Genomic DNA, 21,510 nt, shown 5'->3' with positions numbered 1-21,510 from the left:
GTTTTCTCCATTTTCTTAACATTAAATTAGATATCCAGTGCTCACTGGTACTTGCAACCGTACTAAACAAACTTCTCGGTAAGATGTGTTAGTTTCATTAAGCGCGTCTGCTACTTATTTTGAATTGAAAAGCGAAATCGGTGCACTCCATGTTACGAATATTAGTAGAAATCCTCAAATACATTTATCAATCAACAGTTCCTAACGTCCTTGGAGAATGGGGGTGGAGGGTTTATTAACAGAAAAATGGCGATATGTAATCTATGGGCGATTCATGAGAATGATTTACCACAGCAATACTTCTTAAATGCAGTTTTAGTAATTCTGAAATCAGAGAAAGAAAAGTTCCTAGTTAAAAATCCCATTTAAAAAAAAAAAAAACATCATAAGAGCAAAACCTATTTCGGTTTATTGCTTATTGTCTGATCACATGTAATTAATTTGGTTCTACAGCATCGTATTTAAACTAGGAGTTTCCCATTATTCATAATTGAATATTAACACATACTCGCTGTTTTATTTGCAGTTTTATATTAAGGCAATATTTTATTTATACTTGTATATGACACTTAATTGATATTTTACATTAATTATTGATACGTATCATATTAAACAAGAAGCAATTGTTGAATATCAGGATTGGATCACATATAATAACGCAAGCTGCTAATTAAGATTACGTTGTCAACCGCTCTGTTTTACAGATGGTCTATTTAATTGAATATTGTTTTACTTCTCGAAATTAAGTGTGCAGTGTAGAGATGTATACTTTATTCCAGGGACGCACACCTGTTTTTAGAACAAATAAAAAAATAATAGTACAGATTTTCATAAATTATTTAAAAGAAGTAACCATGTTTCAAGAATTCAATAATGCTATCTTAATTATTATTTTCCCAATACACGTTTCAAAATAATGATAACGTTATTTCGTACAAAATAACGATGCAATGGATTACTGAATGGGCAATTTTTTTCTGACAATACATTACAGAGAACTGCATTCGAAAGAAAAATTTTAAAATCATGACCTTCAATTTTCCTTTTTAATGAAAAATGAAACAAGCCAAACAAATACATATTCTTTATGGAACAGGTATGGACATGATCTGAGAGCTTTCCAATAGTATTCTTGTCAAGTTGACACATGGAGCCTTTATTTATTTATTTTTTTTTATTGTTGCTTATTTTACATGCATAGGTATGCGAAATTATATATAAGCAACAGTAATGTATTGCCAACAGACACTGACGTACGTAGCAGTTTTTGAAGGGAGAAAGGCTCGAGCTTGGTAATTGAACTCCTGAGTACATAATTGGTTATTCGAATATGTATAACGAAATATCACATTTCCCTAAGTAATTTTTTTTTTCTCACTGAAGTTGAAATGGCTTATCAGATATCTTCCTTCAGTACTAATGTTCTCCATAATACGCAAAAATGTTATGATCTACTACATTATTTTATTTCCTTTCATTTAGACATAACTTTCAGTGAATATTTTTCAAGTGATTAATATACACCATGATATGGAAGTTGGAAATGGGTAAATATTTTCAATAAGAAATGCAGTCGGTCTTTCTATGGTTTTTGCCGACATAAATCACTTACATACCCAGTTATCGAAGACGATTCAGACAGACTTCATATTACAATACTTCATAATACGATAAAAGACTATCCGAAATTCTCAGCTCTCAGGACCGTCCCCCTTCTGGTCACTATAAGGTGAAAGGTTATAAAAAGTGCTAAGTAGATTCATAATGAAGTCTTCAGAGGATTTTAATCTCTGCAATTATGAACCCTTTGTAATAAATACATGACAAAACGTCTTTTCGTAAATTAATTGAGGAAAAAAAAATTTTTTTTAAAGTAAAGCCTTATTAGTGTTGTTTCTTATGTGCGAGAGCTTTGTTAGGTATAAAAACAAATTGAATTTGATTGCTTACTTTTCCTAGGTAGTGATTAAAGGGGCAAAATAGTTACAGATTGTGCTGCTTTATTTGTTCACGACCTGTGATGGCGTTGTTATGCACTCAAAGAAACCATTATAATCTTGCAAGCCCGTAGCTATTGCTGCTGATGGAGGCTCTGTGATGGCGGTAACAACTTCTTTGCTCTCATCCAATCGGAAGCGACAAGATAACCATTATCAATCAAGGTGTACAAGCTGCTCGCCAATCACCATGCGACTTGAGTTATTGGTGGTGATTGAAGTCCCGCCTCTTGTAATGGGCGGGCTGGAAGCGTTTAGTCGAGTAACGTGAGTGCTGCGGTGCCCGGGGCGTTTGTTTTCGAGGTGATTTACAGGGGTCTACACTAGTAGGAGCCCAGTACATGTTGTGCACTTGAGGCCAACTTCGCTCTTTCTTACCCTTCGCATTCGAGGTCGACCATAAAATTCTTGATCTCTCCCCATTTTCCGGTTCGCGTTAGGCTGACAAAAACTGTTAGTGTACCTCTGGCCCATTCCACTCCGGACACTTCTGACGGCATTCACATGCACGCCATGCAGTCTTTACGATTAAACACTGACCTGTGCAACGAAGAAAATAAAACTTGTTCCGATGATCCGATGAAATCGAAATTTGAACCTAGAGGCTTGCCCTTCAAAGGGCATCTCCCTCAGACTGTGCAAATCGTGGATGAACCATTAGATTCGGAAAAGTCGCCTCTCAGGGATGACTTGAAGTGTAAAACTTCCGATCTACCATCTTCTGACGAAAAATCTCCAGATTGTAAAGACAAAGGGAAAAAAGGTAAGAATTAGATTTTTACACAATCTTAGACATTCGATTGATTAGCGATATGTTTATAATTATGTTTGCTTATTATATTATTTAGAAAGCAGTGAAGTCTCTTCTCGCAACATGATATTTCGGAACCTTGCAGTGGTTCCAAATATTCCTTATTATGAAACGAATATTATGCACTTACGTAGTGATAGTTTCTTTAATCAAAAGTAAACATTAAGGTTATGAGTAATTAGATGAAAAAAACAAAAGATTATTATTCGTATTAAGAATCGCAACTTTATTTCATTGGTTTGTGGATATTCATAATTACTCTATTAAACTAATTTCAGGAAAGAAGTTATATACGCATTATATCTTTTCAAATATAGCTTTAGAACTAGTTGGTAACTACATTCCGCGATGAGTCTTCTGATCAGCTCCATGGAGATATAATAATAATTGAATTTGAATAATTGCATTCGTATGTTTTATTTCAATTCATTCCTTTTTTTTTTACCCCTCTAGCTCTTATAGTTCAGGATCGCCAACGTGCCTTAATCTTTTAATCTTAAATTCAAAATCTAATCTGCCATAATACCCTACTAATATAAGTACGCTGAATATCGAGTAACAGCTTCAGAAAGAAAATGTGTTATTGGACTCCCCCCCCCTTTTTTTTAGAAAGAAATAATTAATAATTAAGCGTCACAGCGTCTTCTGCTAAACTGTGGCGTGCTTCGAATTTTGCATTCCACTTCAATTATTCAGAAAAGATACACTAAAATATGAATACATCATTTGGTAAATTTATATTTACAAAAACAATATAACCAGATCAGTGTTGCCGCGATTTAATATAACAATAATAATATTCGTTACGGTATTACTTAATCACCGTTCACCGGTAGGTTTAAACTCATATTAGCGAAATACATATTACGTAAAGTTCTCTTAAATCTCGCAAGGATAGTTAAGAGTGGCTCTTGTGTATTATGGATTTTATGTTAATTTAATTATAAGTGCATCATATTGAATTATTTATTAAATACCCAGAAACACTTGAAGTAGTTTTTGTTTTTCACCTTGCCGATTCTTTAAGTGTGACCTGGAGTTAGACATTTGTCCATTTCTTAATCTTATACTGAAAATTATACTTTAGGATTTTTTTAATGCGATCAGCTTAAAATACATATTATTGATTTACTAACTTATTTATGATAAGCCGATTAATGCCGATTTCTAGCTATTTAAAAGATTCACATTTTGTTTTCATATAGAAAGAAGTATGAGTATCATCGTTTAATAGTTTTTGTGACAATTTGTCCTTCCATTTAAGTTCATGAAGCATGTTGGTTGATTACATCATTTACTATTCACCACAAAGTCCGGTTATTCTTACTTAAGTAGTATTATTACTAATTATACAGTTAGTATTATTACCGATTTCTCATACAAAAATGATAAAATATAGGAAGTTTCTAATAGTCATATTAAATCGACTCAAAGTTTGTCCAGTACTGTGATCATTTCAAGCATTTTGACTTCCACTTTCAATCGATGTAAATGAAGGGGAAACAGCAGGTCGATCTACTTTTTAACAACTTTTATTAATGGACTTAATAGGGAAAATGCTGAAGACATTGATCGTATACTTCGTGTGTGACTTTTTTTTTTTTTTTTTTTTTTGACTGACTCCCTTTCTGGAAAATAAACCAGAGGTATTACGATCTATGTTTCGCATCTCGTAGCATTTTTTTCAGTTCCAGTGTTGGCTGGAAGAGACTAGGAATAAAAGGAATAAGTACAACTTAACTGAGAATTGCTTAAAGAAAATTTGTTTTACAAACAAATTTTTATGCAATAAAAAAGGAGATTGAAAAATAGTTAATTTAGTAGACTAATTTTTATTGCCTTGAACGAAAGCAGTGAATGTCTGTCATGTAAATTCAAGAACTCAGTTTAATAAATTAGTAGGATATCCACAGGAACAAAATTGAAACAAAAATCGCTCCGTCAAAATACTAGAAATCGGTATATATGACCTTGTGACGTGGTGTGCCGCCTTACAGCAACCCAATTAGCACAGGCTCATCTGCTCTTGCCAAGTAACTTTTATGGCCGATTTTCCCCTTAAGGTTTTATACGAGTAACGTGAATCACAACGAAAGAAATGGTAGCGAGGAAGTCGGGTTAAATCTTATATGGAATCCTCCCTATCAAGTGTGGCCCTCGCCACATTCTCTATAATTTTGTTTTGTCGTTTTGCATAATTCTTATTAATGGCTTTTCTTTGATTGTTTAGTCAAAGAAAAACCGTTGAACAGAATTACGATAAAGGACGCTTAGTAATGTTAGCGAGTAATGAGCTTAGCAATGAGTTTAATTACCTTTTTACAATTTCATGCAGTAGCATACTATTTGATAACTTTTTATCATGAAGACGCCGTTTATTCTAACCGGTAATAAAGTTTCCGTCTGTGTTACTTAACTATTAGTTAAGTAACACAGACGGAAACATTACTTCACATACCTTTCAGACGTTGCACTATCATTCATAAGATTGTCAGAATTCCTGATCGCGATAGTCAACTTGAAAGAGTAGTTCATTATTTCTGTTTATTAATTACTTGTGTCTACCGAATAAATAAACAGGTTTTAAAAATTACCACTACGAAAGCGAAATGAAAAAAATCGAACAATCATTGCTCGATTTTTTGGAAAAATTAAATTTACATTTAGATTTTTTAAATCAGCGAAGACCATGTTCGTATAAAGTGTCAAATGTCTTGTAAAATTTGCTGAATTCGTAACTGCATCGTTCACAGTTTAATCTGATGAAGTTCAATTTTTAGATGTTAGGTGTCATTCCTGTTCGCTAAGAGATGCTTCTTCTTCTCTTTGAGAGTTCTCTTTATAATTCTGAAATGAAAACACTAAAATTGCAACCACTGTTGCATTTTTTTAAAAATAATGTCTGCCGGTGTCATAAATAAAAAAAAAAAATGTATATAGAACATGTAAAATTTGTCAAAAAATGCTAAAATACGTCTTCGAAGAAAAACATGCTGACGTACTAAATTAATTTTAATTATTCCCTTTGCATACGAAGTTTGAATATTTGAAAAGGGAAAAAATTTAGTAGGAGGCCGACTATTTTCTTCTGCCGGTAAGACCTCACCACCTTGCTTTATTGGAGATCTGAATCAGAAAACGATATTTGGTTTCTATAACATGATTCCTAGTTAACCGTCGTCCCACTATTAACGTAATGTGCTTTTTCAAAAACGGTTGTGAGAGGAACCACCAAAAAACAGTTATGTTTTAGATATGTCACAGCGAAATTTATACATGGGTCAACTTTTTTTTTTCGGTGCAAAATTAGCGCCGATAAAAACAGCGATGATGGTCGGATCATCGATGATTGAAAATGTCTATCATTGTTTTTTTTTATTATACTGTTGTGTGTGTTTATAATACTGTTATATTATGTTTTGCAATTCTTGATTTACCCGGAACCTTGCGGTATATTTTCTACCTTTATAAAGAAGAATCGCGCTTGGAAATTTCGCTGAAGGAGGGGGGGGGGGTAGAGATGGATTCCTTACAGTGGCAACATTCTTTTAAGGCACCTTTTACTCAGATATACAGCGTAGATTTTTTAAAAAAATTTTGTTTATTTAAACCTGTGTACTTGTTCCTCCCTTCTCATTGTTCTAAATCAGTAGTGGCCAATGAGCGTCCCACGAGCTCTTGAAGCGTGCAAGGTGATAATATGACACTTATATGATAGGAATTAATATAATGCATTTTTATACCGTGCATTCCTATCGATTTGCAAAGCAATGATTATGCATATCTGAAATTTGGATGGGTTAAAAATATTATTTCCAAGTGTCTTGACAATAGTCATAGACTAAAATAATGGCAGCATAGCATAATACGCGCACGCAAACACGCACGCATCCCCCCCCCACACACACACAGAATAAATTATTCAGCCTTGTCAATAAAAATCTTTTGATATTCAGCTTTAAAACTCAAGTTTTTGCAGCTACGCTCGTAATATGGACAACATCATCTACTCAGCAAGTGGTGAGTTTGCCTTCTACTATGGGGTAGACACTCGAGCTATGTTTGTTAAACATTTTTTTTCTTGCTCTGTGGAACGGATTTATCCAAATGGAAGGTCACGTGATTGGTAACCAGAATAACACGGATGCATGAGATCATATCACATCAGAGCCTGAGGTTTCTCTCAGAATATTAAACAGACAAAATCATATTAGCAAGCTAGCCTGGTTAGCAGAATGGATGGGTTCGAATCCCACTGCGGACATAGTGTTTGGTGAATGTCTTTAGGTGTTAGATGAATTTCAATGTGAGAGCACCTTTCTGTTTATTGGAGACCTGAAAGAGCTCCTTACTTGGTCTCTAAAACAAGGTTTTACAAACCAAGGTAGTAAACATTTGATAAGTTGACACTTTCTTGGGTGGAATTAAAAAAAAAAAGTGATTTTTTACATATCAAAAACTTCCAAGAAGAATGCAGCTATTCTATTCGAAAATAGGTGTCTGCTAATACAATTAGTAATGAATGACAATACAGAATATATTTACTGTATTTTTAAAACAATAGTAACAATCTGCAGCACCTACAGGTCTGTGGGTCCGCTGACCTGTAGATTTACCAAAATTAGTTTTCATGACTATAATTTTAGGATAAAGTAGTTCTTATGCCTGCCTGGTTGTTGAATGAAAAAATCGAATTTCAAGGAAAGAAATCCTTCTATCTCTCTAATCTCACCAGCTAATTTCTTCGTGTCCTGATTCGAACACGAGTACTGTATTTTTTTAAACTAATCGAAATGAATGAGTTAAGAAAATGATGGGTAAGAAATGCTACAGTCATAACTGTATTTGAATGAGTTCAGAGATTTATTTCAAATACATGTTACCCTCCGCTCGTTTTCTCCAAATAATTTTTATTTCGAAGACCGTTGCCTCACTATCAATGTTACCTCATTAACAAAGCAACTAATTTCTATTCCAGAGCATTTGAATTGACATCGGAATGGAATATTCCAAATTTAATTGCCGTTTTCGGAATCTGAATTAGATGTTTATGATTTTGTTCGTATTTACTCTCCACTTACTCAGAATGTGCCCACCTACACTTTGCTGGTTTGTGATCCATTTGACTTCTATAGCTGCCTACAACACGAAACAAACCAGAATCTAGTATTCTGGGAAAGTTTCGCATTATGAAGGGTTTTCTTCTCAGTCTGTTAAAGTGCACCTTCATCGTATATTTTTCCGAAGAATGGCCTTTTGTTAAAGTAATGAAGAATCACATCTCAGAGCGCGAGGTACATTTGTAAGGAAGGTGAATTATCTCGTCTCAATATAGTGGTTGTTGGATAATTTCACATTGAATTTACATTATTTTCATGGACAGAATATACATAAAAAATTGCACTACGTGCATTTTAATGTGTATTCTGTCCATGTAAAGTTGTAAAACTCATTTTTGGCTAAGAGTTTTGGCTAAGGGTTAGATAATCTGGAAATCCTGCTTTAAAGACCAGACGCGAAAATTTTTCAAGCTCTTTTACCTGCAATAAGCAGGCTAGTGGTCCCAGATCGGTCAACGAAAACTCCAGGCTGTTGACTGTCGGGTTGGTTCTCTCCACTCGAACAACTAGGAAGGCAAATTAAAAAGTGCATTTTAGATGTCTGGGATACCGATAAAAATAAAGATTTTTATTTCTGCTTCCAAACTAAACAAAGCAATACTCGCTTTGCACTTTACAAAATCTTCTTTGTTACTTAGATTAACCCAAAATAAAACTTTTAAGTAGCATGTCTTATCCTAAAGCACTTATTCTGGATCCATTAATATCCCTTCTTCTCCTCTTCCTTGCAATACATACCAAGTACGAGGCTATAGTCATTTTAAATGCTCCTGTGCACCTTCAGCTTCGGATCGCATAGTAAAAAGGCATCACATAGTCATGAATAGGCTGTTGTCATAATTCTCCGAGGAAGTAATAAATCACAGTTGATTACTTTTGAATTCTCGAGAAAAGAAAAGGCATCTTCTAATGGTTTTAATGAGACATTTCGGTTATTATTATTATTTTTTTCTTTTTTGTGTAGGTTAAGGTTGATAGCAAAACAATACAAAGATAATTTATATATTTTTCGCTGCTGATGATGCTATCCGAGACAACAAAGCTTGTAGGCGATCACTAGAGGTCAGTAGAGAGTTTAAATTCCTTAACAGTAGCTGTTTAAAGTCGGAAAAAAAAACTGTATTTTTATTTTCTTTTTTAAAGAAACATTGAAAAAGAATTAATACCCGGCGTATTCGTATTTTTTTTTTGCCTCCTGTCAAGTTTTAATTATTAAAAAGGATAAATAATTTTAGAGATTATTTGGTAATCAGCTTACTGGAAAATAATCCTTCATTTGGAAAAATCTTTAGCACAGTATGTGAAAAACATTAGCGCCAGAAGAAAGATAATGCACTGTAATTTCGTAATTTGATAATTAGGAAATGTGACAGTAGATATAACGAAGGTTTATGATTTTGTAAGTGATTAATTATTTATTAATTAAAGGGATAATATTAATTAACAGTCAGCGGCACACATAAATAGTTATAACGGATCGATACTGGACTTAATAACTTTCAGATAACCTGAGGGTTTTTTTGCTTTTTACCTACAAGAAAAGCAAAAAAAAAAAAAAAAATGTTTATAGGCAGCTTTATGATTAAAGAACAATAACCAATACGATGCACTAAGCAGGTCTCAAAGCCGGATTGACTCGGAAAAAGCCTTAGAATATCGTTCTTCACCTGGCAGTTTCATGCCGCATTGGTTGTTTTCACCGAAAATGTGCTCAATATAGATATATCTTTTTGAAAGTGATTAAGAGCTTAGGATTATGCAAGCCTTCTGTATTGAGTTGCTTTTATTGTCCAAGAATCCGAGACAATGCTTTGTCTTTGAAAACATTAAAATCTGCCATCTCCGGATTGTACGTTAATCATTCTTTAACTTGAAATCATTTTTCTTAAAGATTAATGGTTTTTTTTTTTTTTTTTTGTATTTTTAGACCATTTCATGATAACTTACAGGTGCTTTTTCTCGAAAAGACTTTTAATCAATGGATTCGGCGTTAATTCTTAAATAATCCAAAACTATGATTTTCTCCTCCCGCTGAAATTTTATTAGATACCAATCTTTTAATCCTGGCACATTTTAAAGTTTTTAAATAATATTATGAAAAACTTTTTACATACCGCCCAAGCCACCACGCCATTGGGAACGATAGCAGTTTGGTTTGTTAGTTCTTTGTTTAGATTAAACCAAACGGTTATGAGGTGAACGTTGATGAAAAAACACAAGATTCTTGAAGAAACTTCAACTAAGATTGGTAGCTCACCATTAATTGAAAATTCCCTTGTAAATCGAACCACTTTAGAACTGAAGGGCATGTCGCAACGACAATACTACGAAGGCGACAAATATCAGTACTAGTACGATATAGAAGCAGTAGTACTAAAAATAATCATAAAATATTGCCGGTCTGGTTGACCAGGGGAATAGCATCTCCCGCAAGCGATTTGTGTTCCATGTTATAGCCTTTTAGACTGGAATTCTCGGTTTATCTGACCTACAGTCCACTCATGATTTTATAGAAAGATTGGTTTTGTCTTTCATTAGTACTCTGTTCAGTCTATTATTGAAGTTAAATCTTGTAAGGAAATCCTTAAATAAAGTGAAAGTCAAAGATAATACTTTCATTATCACGAAACTGAGGTCAAAACAACCATGTTAGGTCTAAAAATATGTTCAGCAAATGCGTAAAACAATAAATTGAGAAAAATGTATTGTTTTCATGGAAATCCAAGGAGATTTCGCCGTCAATGGTCAATGTTTGAATGGATGAACGACATATGAGATACTGATATTAAAATAATTATTTGATATTATTGCATTACGGTTTTTTTCCTTCTGTTACGTCGCAAATTTTACCTCAGATTGACTCTGAGGTAAAGCTGGCAACCTTAAATATTATCATAGCTTTCGTAGCCCAGTATTAACGAGGCCCTTTGCTTGGGAAAAAAAAAGAAAAAAAAAACCACGGAGTTTGCAGCCAGTGCTTGAATAGACTCGCCTCACAGCCTTACTTGTACCGGCATTAATTCTAAACAGCAACCTAAATATTATCGAGGCAATCACGCTACATGTTCATTTATATTTTGTAGCAATTATTACATTTGAATTAGTTGCGAAAAGAAGATTTAAGGTCTACGGGAGTGCTTTGTTAATAAACAGGTTAATAATTTGATAAACTCCATTATTGTCCAATCTTATTTTTAATGACGTTCAAATGCTGGTAGGAATTTTAGATGTTTTATTGCCTTGATCTGAAATTCAGTTTGACTACAGCTAGCGTGATATCCAAGCAAAGAAAAAAATGATATATTACACGAAAATCAAAGATAGAAGGACTTGTTTTCTTCTCTTTGAATTCAATAGACCACATATCTCTAAAAACTGTTAAATTGTGCGTAGACATGAATCAGTACGGTTATGCACAAGATTAAGAAGAGAAGAAAGGAAATTCATATATCTCTAGTCACGTGCTTTGCGGACAGCAGGATACCAGTCCCGAGGACGCCACGCGCCAGCCGTCCTGTGCAGTGTATGAGTTGACGCACTGGCAAAGTGGGATGTCAGCCCCTGTCAAATAACCCACACCTCTCCGCTGTCATAGTTGTCTTTAGGTGTCCTGTAAGGGAACACTTGTTTAGAATAACCTTCAACATATCTATTCAAAGGAGTCTCGCGCTTCCTGTGACGATAATCTAAAAAGATAAAAATGGGAATTTTCGTCTTGCCGAGAAGATAATGGTTTGAGAGTTTTCGTCGTATACTCTTGAATAAATGTTTTTCTGCTTTGAAATGTCATTTTTCGGAATTTTACCATTTTGTTCTCCTGAAAATGTGAGCCTGAAGATTCGGGCGTACTCTTATGTGTTGCCTTAGCACATGCCCTAGATTCGAAAGAGTAACTATCTTTTTATGTGAACAAAAATTGAAGTAGTTAGTTTTATGTATTATAGACTTCTAACCAAGAAATAACTGGAACGATAAATTATTGTAGTTTCGTTTAATTGTATTGCTGACGGTAGGTTGATATGGACAACCAACTAACTATATTCACAGACTAATATATTCACTCATTTCTTAAAATGAAGAGGCACCCAGAGATGATTCCTCTAAAGAGGAGGAGGATGGTGATTAATAGGATTAATAAATATGTATGTGTTCGTTAAGGAATTTTTACTACCCAGTAGCAGGGGGTTATAATAAACGTTAGCTACGTGCCATATTCAAAAGGGGGTGATGCCTCATAAATTCAAGCTGGCTTGAAGGCTTTGAATCTAACCTGTGCCTTGTTTCAAAAAAGGTTAAAACTGGCTTTGTTGTCTATAACTTGCCAAGCATTACAGGGATCCCGGATGTGAAATAAGTTTGTAGTCCTATTTCATTAACTAATTACAATATTCAAATAACAACATTAATTATTGTTAGATTATTAAATTAAAATAGCTATTTTAATAAAATTATTTTATTAATAAAGTTATAATTTATTAATCACCATCGCCCTAAATAGAAAAGAACTTAACTAAATCTTTATTCCACTCATTGGGATGATATTCCATAAGCTTGAAACTTAAGTCTTATTTTAAGCAACAACAAAAATCCATATACTGTATTTATAAACAATCAATTGGAGTGAAAGAGTAGTTGTTTGAATGTGCGCATGCATTATATTTTGCTGAAGTCAGTCCCGTCTTCCAGTCTCATCTAATTATACCGCTGACTCGAGTAGATAGTCTCGTTTTTTTTTTTTTCTTTTCTTCTTCTTCCTAGTTTTCTTGCTTTCTGAATTAGACAAGAGGCGGATAGTGTGGTTCTGTGTAGCATCACTTGAAGCCTCTCTGAAAGCGGGATATGTCCACTCCCAATGGAACCCATTAGGAAACATTAGCGATACGATATTCGATCCCTAAAGCGGGTGGCTTGTTTAGTATGACCACTAGACAAGCAGACGACTAGCTACTAGAACCTAGTGCCGTGTTATGATGCCATCAAATGCTCTTGTGCTTTTTTGAACTATTTAATATAAACAATCGAAGTAAGAGTTTGAAGAAACACACACACACACACACACACACACGCACGCATACATGCCAAGTCTATGTGCGTAAAACTGTATTTTGTAAGGCAGGCTTTACACAATACATCGGCTCCCAAATTTATTAAATTCGATTTAAATTGCAGTTAAGGCAGTTTAATTTTTAGCCAAACGAACTTCTACTGAAGTTCGTTTGGCTAAAATTTTTGGCTACAACGATTACTTCAGTAGATTACTTCTACTGAAGTAATCGTTGGGTTAAAAACGAAATAAATTTATTTCATATTATCCTACGGAATTATTAGGAAATTACTGAGAATTTCTAAGACTAGAAATTTATATAGTGGGGGGAAAGAATATTATTATTATTATTGTAAACTATTGAGTTAAAGATTCATCGATATAATGCAAGCTATAATTTATCGCCCGTGGAAAATCATTTCTCTTGTTAGAATAATAAGTGTTTTATTTTTAGAAAAATTTGTAAAATGAATCAATATAATCAATAAGATATATATATATATATATATATATATATATATGTGTCTTAAGAGAAACCTATATTATGCACTAAAGCTCCTTACCGTTACTATGACAATGAAATAATTTTGAAGTTAGAAATGTCAGTATTACCCATTTATAGCATAATTCGTTTGTCTGCTGCTGGTAAATGTATAATTTATCTGCAGCAGACAAAAATTATCTTATTGGTATTGAATGATTCTGACGAAGCTTATTCATTACAAACTGAAAATGAAAGTTATAAAAAAATATATTCTCATTGTATAGTTTATGCACGATGTTTCTCATTCTAGATGCCGCGCAAGACGTGAACACCATTCGTCGGTACCGAACGGCATTCACTCGTGAACAGCTAGGCAGACTGGAGAAAGAATTTTGCAGGGAAAATTACGTGTCACGGCCAAGACGGTGCGAACTCGCCGCCGCCCTCAATCTCCCTGAGAGTACAATAAAGGTAAGAATTTCCCTCTAAAACGTGAAAAGCTTGTTAACCCTTTTTTGTTAACGATTACTGTCTTTATAATCAGCGTTTACGATCTCACTAATTATAACACTCAGAAGCGTTCAGCGAAAGCCCTTCTCACCGTAAATTTTCTAGACGTTAATAAGGAAAGTGTTCTCCTTTTGTTTTAATTTGCCTTTTGACCTCTTTCAATTCAACTCTCTCTCTCTCTCTCTCTCTCTCTCTCTCTCTCTCTCTCTCTCTGTGTGTGTGTGTGTGTGTGTGTGTGTGTATGTGTGTGTGTGTGTGTGTGTGGTTTATTTACAAGGCCTAAAAACGTCAATTCACTGGAATGTTCTTAGTCCTAAACATTGGAATGTGATAACGACCCATTACGCAGGCTAAGAGAGACGTAAGTAATTGAAAACGCGTGTCCTATGTGACCCCCTTTCTTATGGATATTAAGTAAGATATAGATTTTTTTTTGTGCAAGTCGGAATCGAATTGTTTGGAATTATTTTTGAAATTTTCATCTCGGGTGCAAACAGGTTCAGAAAATCGGGAATGGAGGTACATTACAAAGAATTTAACTACTTCTTGGTGAAACATGAATATATGGATTTGTTGTTGTAGTAAGTAGGCTGGTGCTGGTTAAATTGTATGGTGAAGTTGCAGTGTTACAATTAAAGCTGGCTTGAAGTGATGTGAATTTTGACTGTAATACGTGTGCTTTAACCACTCGATTTGCCTGCAGGACTTTCCAGGAAAAGCAATCATGCAGCGCCCGTACGAGACCAGCTAACTTATCTCATCAATGACATTATAAAGAGGAATGGGAGCGGTAGGCAGGGTCGTAAAAGTAAAATTGTGAATTTCAGATATATGGCAAACAGTGTCTTTTTTTGATATGTAAAAAAAAATAAAATAAAAAAATAAAATTGTTAATTTGAAATAAATTATATTAATATATAAAGCAAGAAAATGTTAAAAAAATCTATATCTTTCTAATCCTCCCACATTTTCTATCTCCCTTCCTAACATTTGTCAACTGCCCAATACTTTCTTAAACTAAATGCCAAATCTTCAAAGAATAATTAAGAGAGGCGTTCAGTTATTCTTTTGATATGGACATCCACTAAGACCTGTAAATAATGGTTTATATCCGCCATTGACTTACCTTCAGTTGAAAAAGTCTTTAGAAACGTTCTGCTCGTTCTACATAAGATTTAAACCTAAGTATTTCTAACTAAATGGTGGAGAAAGGGTACATGTTGTTTTCCCGACAGCATTATGAACCAATGTGTGTGTGTGTGTGTGTGTGTGTGTGAGAGAGAGAGAGGATGTTTTGCATATTAAGTGCAGTATCATTGTCTTTGTTTTCAATAATATCCAGTTCAACACAATCTTTTATTATACAAGGCGTTTTAGCAAACTTCTTTATAAAATCAGTATTAAAACGTGCTTTTAAAAACAATTAGTTCTACCTAGCAATGGCGTAACGCATTTTTTTTTAGGTCCGTAGACTACAGTTTTTCTTGTGAGTTAACTTTTTTTAAGCCTTCTTACGCCTGTTCTCTACCAACACCTTATCGACTGTTAACAAAATTTCAGTATAGTGACATACTCATAAATCATGAATGTGCGTGTGTGTGTGTGTGTGTGTGTGTGTGTGCAACCTTCTTCTTGAGGAAGGGAGGGGACATACTGCTTTGAACTCCGGCGAATACGTCACTCCTGAATGGTAACGTCTCTTTCAAGTCCTGCATTCACGACGAGGATTCTTCATCTTGCTATCACTTTCTTATTATTATTAAAAACATCAGAACAACATAACAAATGTATTAGAAAGAATATTATTCTTTTCGCATTGCTTTAAGTATTCTAAATCATTCTAAAAATAAGTAAATAAACATTTCACTTCGCCTTACTGCTAATTAAAAATACAAAGTAAGTAAACGGTGTGGCTTCATTGTGTTCTAGTCGAACTATATGATAGATGATTTTCATCATCTGATCTTTTATCGAGGATCCTGAAATGGCATAAAATCATGTGCAGAGAAGTTCTCGACGTTTTAAGTTGAAAATCTATTTTCAACGATTCACGAGTTGTGAGGGTTGGCATTAAAAGAAGTAAGCATTAATTTTTTTGCAACTGTCCCGCCTTGTGGCTTTTAATGGCGATTAAAGATTTTACTGCAAAATGTTTGTTTTTATGTAGGAGTCCTTGGCAAAACAGAAGTTAAATTCTTACATTGTCATAATGAGCCGGGGAAAGCTTTCGATATACTGTAATATATATATATATATATATATATATATATTTGTCATCATCGTGTTTTTATTTGGTTTGGTGGTGGGGACGACGACATGCGAGAACCCCCCCCCCACTAAACAACTTTCTTAGTAGAAAAGTTAGCTCTTTCGATTCATTGCTGTAAATGCCATCTTTAGTTTCACATGAAAGCCTTTTTTTGAGTTTATTTCGGTATATACAGCGCTAGGCAGAGACTGTGTATGAATAATGCATCGGCCTTACAGGACTTCATAAAACAAATTCAACCGCTTTTAGTTTAGATAGAGACAGCAGGAAAGAGAGTTGAAATATTTTTGCACGTAAAGAAATTCCCCGAGCAACTATTTTTTGAAGAAGGAGAGAAAAGAAAAAGCAAATTACTTTATTTTATAGTCTTTCAAATATTCAACCTTTAGTCTTGCTGGACCTAAACTGCTGTATCGTTTTCAGGTGCTTTTCCAAATTATTTTTTAAACCCTCGGCAACCTAACATCCTGTACTGATTTTTCAAAGAATTTACATCTGTCAGCAACTAACCTGCTTTCTGGCTAGTTGACTCGAAATACACACAGATCATCATATTCTCGCATACTTCCTCCCCACTCCGAAAGCTATAATACAGTTTTCTTTTGATGGGAAGATTTTTTATATTCTACATTGATCGACATTAACGGTAAAGTGAAAATGAATATCAATTCTCTGTCTTTTGCATCCACTTCCTCGGCAATAGTAAAGTCTTCTGTATAATATTTACACATAATATGAAATATTTTGTTTACTTTATGTTATTGGAAATTACATTTTGAAGAAAATTCTTTCTTAAAAGAAGACATATATTATAGAAGAAGTAAAAGCAAAGTATTGTATTAGACTTCTTTATATATCGTTCTTTATTATATGGGTATGGGTGAAATTTGATATATGGTTCCTTATTAAAATGGGTCTTCCAGTTGCAGTTTTAGTACAGATTATAGTTCCACGAATTCATAAAGCCCTATTTAACAAAGCTGCAGTTTTATTATTTATCGTTATTATCATTTGATTTCCTGTCTGCATGCATTATACCAAATGTGGACGTGTAGCTCACCGCAAATATTTTATTGCCAGCCAGGAGTGAAACTTCATCTGCTGCGTTTTGATTATATTTTGTATTAAATTTAGGATCTCATCTCATCTTCTCCTGAATGTTAAATTCAATGACCTATCAAGTCCGAGTAACTTGGATTCATAGAAACCTAATTGATGAATTAGAAACCTAATTCATAGAAACCCGAATTTTCATGAGGAAAAACCCTTTACACCCACTATGCGATTAGCTAACTCACCTTATTTGGAAAGCTCTATAATAGTTCTTTGCTTCCTAGATATCGTTTGAATCCGGGTTCTTCCGATCAAAAGTGAGGATTTAGGAAGTGATCTAGTGAACGCAGTATTCGTGAACCGAGTGGTTACTAAATGAGCATCTGTTTAGTGTACAATGGCTTTTTTTAATAATAGCGAATGCTCTAGAACGAGATTGTAATGCAGCTTTGATTGGAATTATATAAGTTATTAAAGTCCTAAAATGAAGCAAAACCTAAAGCAATTTAGAAAGCATTTGAAAGTTGTATTTCATTAAAAAAGAAAGAAAATGAAAAGGAAGGTGGGGATACACTATAAACTCCAAGCTATTGAACTGTTTGCGGAAGGCTTTACTAACATTAATGCCTTAAGCGGGATATGAACCTTTGTGTCCGACCTTTTGAAGAATTTTATTAGCTAGGGAGAGATAATGATCCCATTGATAATTTTCAGTGTACAGAAAACTTAATATTATCTTGTACATGAGGAATTTCCGCTGCACAAAATCTTCTTTTTACTGAATCAAGGAACAGGGCAGGCGTCTATCTCCGAGTTACATATATGAACATTAATCTCGCCTTATAGTTTTTGGATTCAGGCTGGAAAATGGAAAGATTCCCAAAGATAATTTGATAGGCGCTTTATTTTAGGGAAAATGTAGCTTGTTAAATTCCTTTCTTAAATCTAAAAGAGTTTCTAGAATCTCATCGTGTCAAATCTGACGACTTGGATGTACGAGATGGGAGTTTATTTTAAATAAGAAACTTAGAGGAACCAAATCATCTAATACCTCTGAGTTGCTTACTTAAAATGTAACTTCAAGAAAAATCTCGATAAGATGTTCTTCTTCAATAGGCCTCTCCTCGAAATTAATTTTCCCTGTGATTTCCTTTTTTTTCCCTCTAAAAATAATAATACTGTTCACAGCAGAATGTTCAAGTATGTTCTTTCCTATCGCTCCATCAAATTCTCGTCATTCCAAGGTTAGGTTCTTTGATTAGGGATTTTAAGCAACTTTACGGTAGCCAACCAGCTTGCCATTCCTCAGCCGCATCCCTTTAAGATGCGGCTGAGGAATGTGCGTCTATTTGTTTCCATCTCTCAAACAGGCGCCAGTGCGCCTGTTTGAGAGATGGAAAAAAAAAACCCGTCTTTCCGGGAGAGGGATATCTTTCCATCTCCGTATGAGACCGGCTGACTCGCCTTAAATGGAAAAGCCCTGATAAAGTTCTTCGCTTTCTAGACGGGATTTGAACCCAGGTTCTTTCCTATATTATACAGAATATATTCATTCTTTTAGTGAAGTAGAAGTTCAGATTGATTGATGAAGCAAGCAAGATGTGCTCGTAAAGTCGTTCCTACACAAAATCTCCTCTTGTGAATTAAAATGCAAACTCAATGAAGCCAAAATAATGCTTTTTTTTTTGTCTGTTTTACTGTGGTGTTTAAAAAGTAGGAATGTAGAGTTGAAAATATTCTTCTGATCCCGAAATCGAAGACACGGCAACCGAGTAGCGTTATTCTTGAGGATTAATATATCTCTGCATCCCGCTTGGCATAAGAGTGAGATATTCGTATTTTCTTAACAAACTTTGAAATACAATTATGCTACTAAAGGAGAAGTAACAGTTACTACAATCCGGTAGCGAGCTGTGTTTACCTTCGTGAACACTGCCATTAGGAGTTTATAATTACATCAAAGCAACTAGGAGTACGAGAACAACTATATCGTGTCTATTAATTGCGTTCTCCAGCAGCTAGTTTTTGTAGGATTAAAATCTGCATTCTTCGAAGGGAAAGCGACGTACCCTCGCACGAGACTGATTACCTCACCTTTAGTTGAAAAGTTCTTATAAATGTTGCCGAAGAACTGCTAATCGCCGGAAAAACATCTGTAGATTGGTAATGGAAAAACTTGGAAGTCGATTGGAAATTGATTCCTATATTCATTGTTTCCATGACGAGTACGAAAAACTCAGTCGGGGATTGAAACTCTTGTTTTAATAATTGGAACCTCGTTTCCTGTAGTTTGAAAATCTGAAAAAAACATAAAAAATACCAGATTCGTAAGCATTCCTTACAATACTAATTATGGGGAAAAAATCCGAAAATTTCTTATTATAAAAGGATTAAAAAAAAGTTTGTTTGTTCGAGTAGTCTTAAAACTATGAACTTGAGAATGCAGCTTTATTTCAGTTTGGCTTAAAGCGGTTTATATATTCCATGTGCAGCCTTTACTTAAAGATTTATATGAGTATGAATATGAATGTTATGTTGTGCTTTAAATCCGACATTCCCGCCTAACATAATTTTTTCCTTAACGCACGCCTTATTATTTGTTGGCACTGTAGGTATCAAAATGCTATGTGCTCAAGGTCAGTGTCTTGTACACAACCGACTTGGCGCAACGGGTTTGATTTTGCCATCTCGGAAAGATGTAAGTCTTCTAGAAAACTATTTGCCACACCCTTCTCGGGTAACTGGTAGATGCAGCAACGCAGCCGTCTTAGTAATAGACTATTCTTCGTAATAGTTTCATGTGGCCAAAACATCAACATAAATCCCCAGTTGTCAACACCAAGTAGAACCGTTTGCTGTCTCTTGTCTTTCTCAATTTAGTTTTGGTTGTCAAGTTAACGATAACAATTAATTTCAATTAGCAAAATGTTCGCGTAGGACCATAAACTTGTTGTTATGTGTGTGTGTGTGTGTGTACACCTGCGTTAGTTTTCTTGTTTTCTACTTCTTTATTAAGTATTCATTTTTGTATTAGGCAGTTTAGCTTATGTTTATTAAGTGCATGTTATTTCCCTGTGAGTGGGTGTGAGAGCACGAGCATATACGTGTGTTAGTCTGTATGTATGTGAATATTTATCTAATAGTTCTTTTATCACTTTTACACCGAGGTTTCATAGGACTGATTTCCATTTTTTATTTACTTTTTAGGTGTGGTTTCAGAACCGACGAATGAAAGACAAGAGACAACGAATGGCTCTCGCTTGGCCTTACGCCGATCCCCATTTTGCTGCATATATGTTGAATGCCGCTGCTGCTGCCGGAGTCGGGGGTTACTCCTATCCTCTTCCCGCCAGCACATTATCTTTCGGGTACTACAGTGCTTTGTCCTCTCTCAGTCGCTACCACCCGTACTCTCTACCCGTGAGACCGCAGTCGTCGCTCCTGGCGCCATCCTACTTGAGGCCCCCTCCTCCCGGCAACAACGATGTTCCTTTACCGACGGGTGCAACTCACGGCGGTGCTTCCGTCTCGCCTCCATCGTTGAATGGCAATGGAGCCGCAGTCTCGCCGCTCGTCAGTGGCCATTTCACCGCATGTCCCGTGCCCGGCTCGACACCTTCTTCAGTACCGAATGCGTCAGTTGCCGATTCTTGCAGATGTCATCTGTTTGGTTTTCCGAGTGTCGGAGTGGGTCTTGGAGTGCCCCCTCTGTCTACTAATGGCAGTTCCCTACCTCTTCAGAGTAACATCTGTCCGGTTCAGACAACGGTGGAAGCACCCCGACCTAACCTCTTTCAGCCATACAAAAGTGATATAGAGAGGGCATGATGCTTTAAGGGACATGAAGACATCTAAAGAACCTCTGCGTTGGGTTTTTTTAATGCACAGAAACAAAAAGAACATTGAAGATGCTTTCTTACAGGCGTGAACTGTTATGGTTCAGGCCTGTAAGGCGATAAAATTGTCACGGAACACGTCATACTAAGTTCTTCTCCATGACGAGAAGATTTCTGTAGGTTAAAAATCGAAGTTCTATTGCTCAGTCATTTTGATTGGAATCTCTTAAAACGTCACCTCTTTTAACTGCTACTAATGGACCAGGCTAATGATAGTTGATTGACAGCTGTATAGCATGCAACGTATAGAAACAGACTGCTCGTCCAAACTTTACACAACTACGGTTATTTTGTGCTGTTTGGCAGCCTCTAAGATTGTTTCTGTT

The 21,510-nt window shown here is 35.0% G+C and overlaps 1 protein-coding gene across 1 annotated transcript; it reads left to right on the top strand.

The window, feature by feature from the left end:
* Nucleotides 1-2,510: 2,510 nt before the first annotated feature.
* On the top strand, nucleotides 2,511-21,116 carry eve (homeobox protein even-skipped). The gene is made up of 3 exons (XM_090402633.1): nucleotides 2,511-2,760; nucleotides 13,767-13,927; nucleotides 20,496-21,116. Exons 1-3 carry the CDS (start codon nucleotides 2,511-2,513, stop codon nucleotides 21,114-21,116), a joined length of 1,032 nt encoding a protein of 343 aa, XP_090258759.1.
* The last annotated feature ends 394 nt before the right edge of the window (nucleotides 21,117-21,510 follow it).

This window comes from Typopeltis vanoorti, chromosome 13 (genome assembly GCF_054136105.1).
Source record: "Typopeltis vanoorti isolate ZY-2024b chromosome 13, IOZ_Tvanoo_1.0, whole genome shotgun sequence".
Classification (NCBI taxonomy): Eukaryota; Metazoa; Arthropoda; class Arachnida; order Uropygi; family Thelyphonidae; genus Typopeltis; species Typopeltis vanoorti.
This window is presented reverse-complemented; position numbering and strand designations above follow the sequence as displayed.

Excerpts from the sequence above, each read along its gene's own strand:
- eve (XM_090402633.1), top strand. The coding sequence starts at position 2,511 with ATGCAGTCTTTACGATTAAACACTGACCTGTGCAACGAAGAAAATAAA. Across the intron at positions 2,761-13,766 it reads TAAAGACAAAGGGAAAAAAG|ATGCCGCGCAAGACGTGAAC; the intron begins GTAAGAATTAGA and ends TTCTCATTCTAG. Across the intron at positions 13,928-20,495 it reads TCCCTGAGAGTACAATAAAG|GTGTGGTTTCAGAACCGACG; the intron begins GTAAGAATTTCC and ends TTTACTTTTTAG.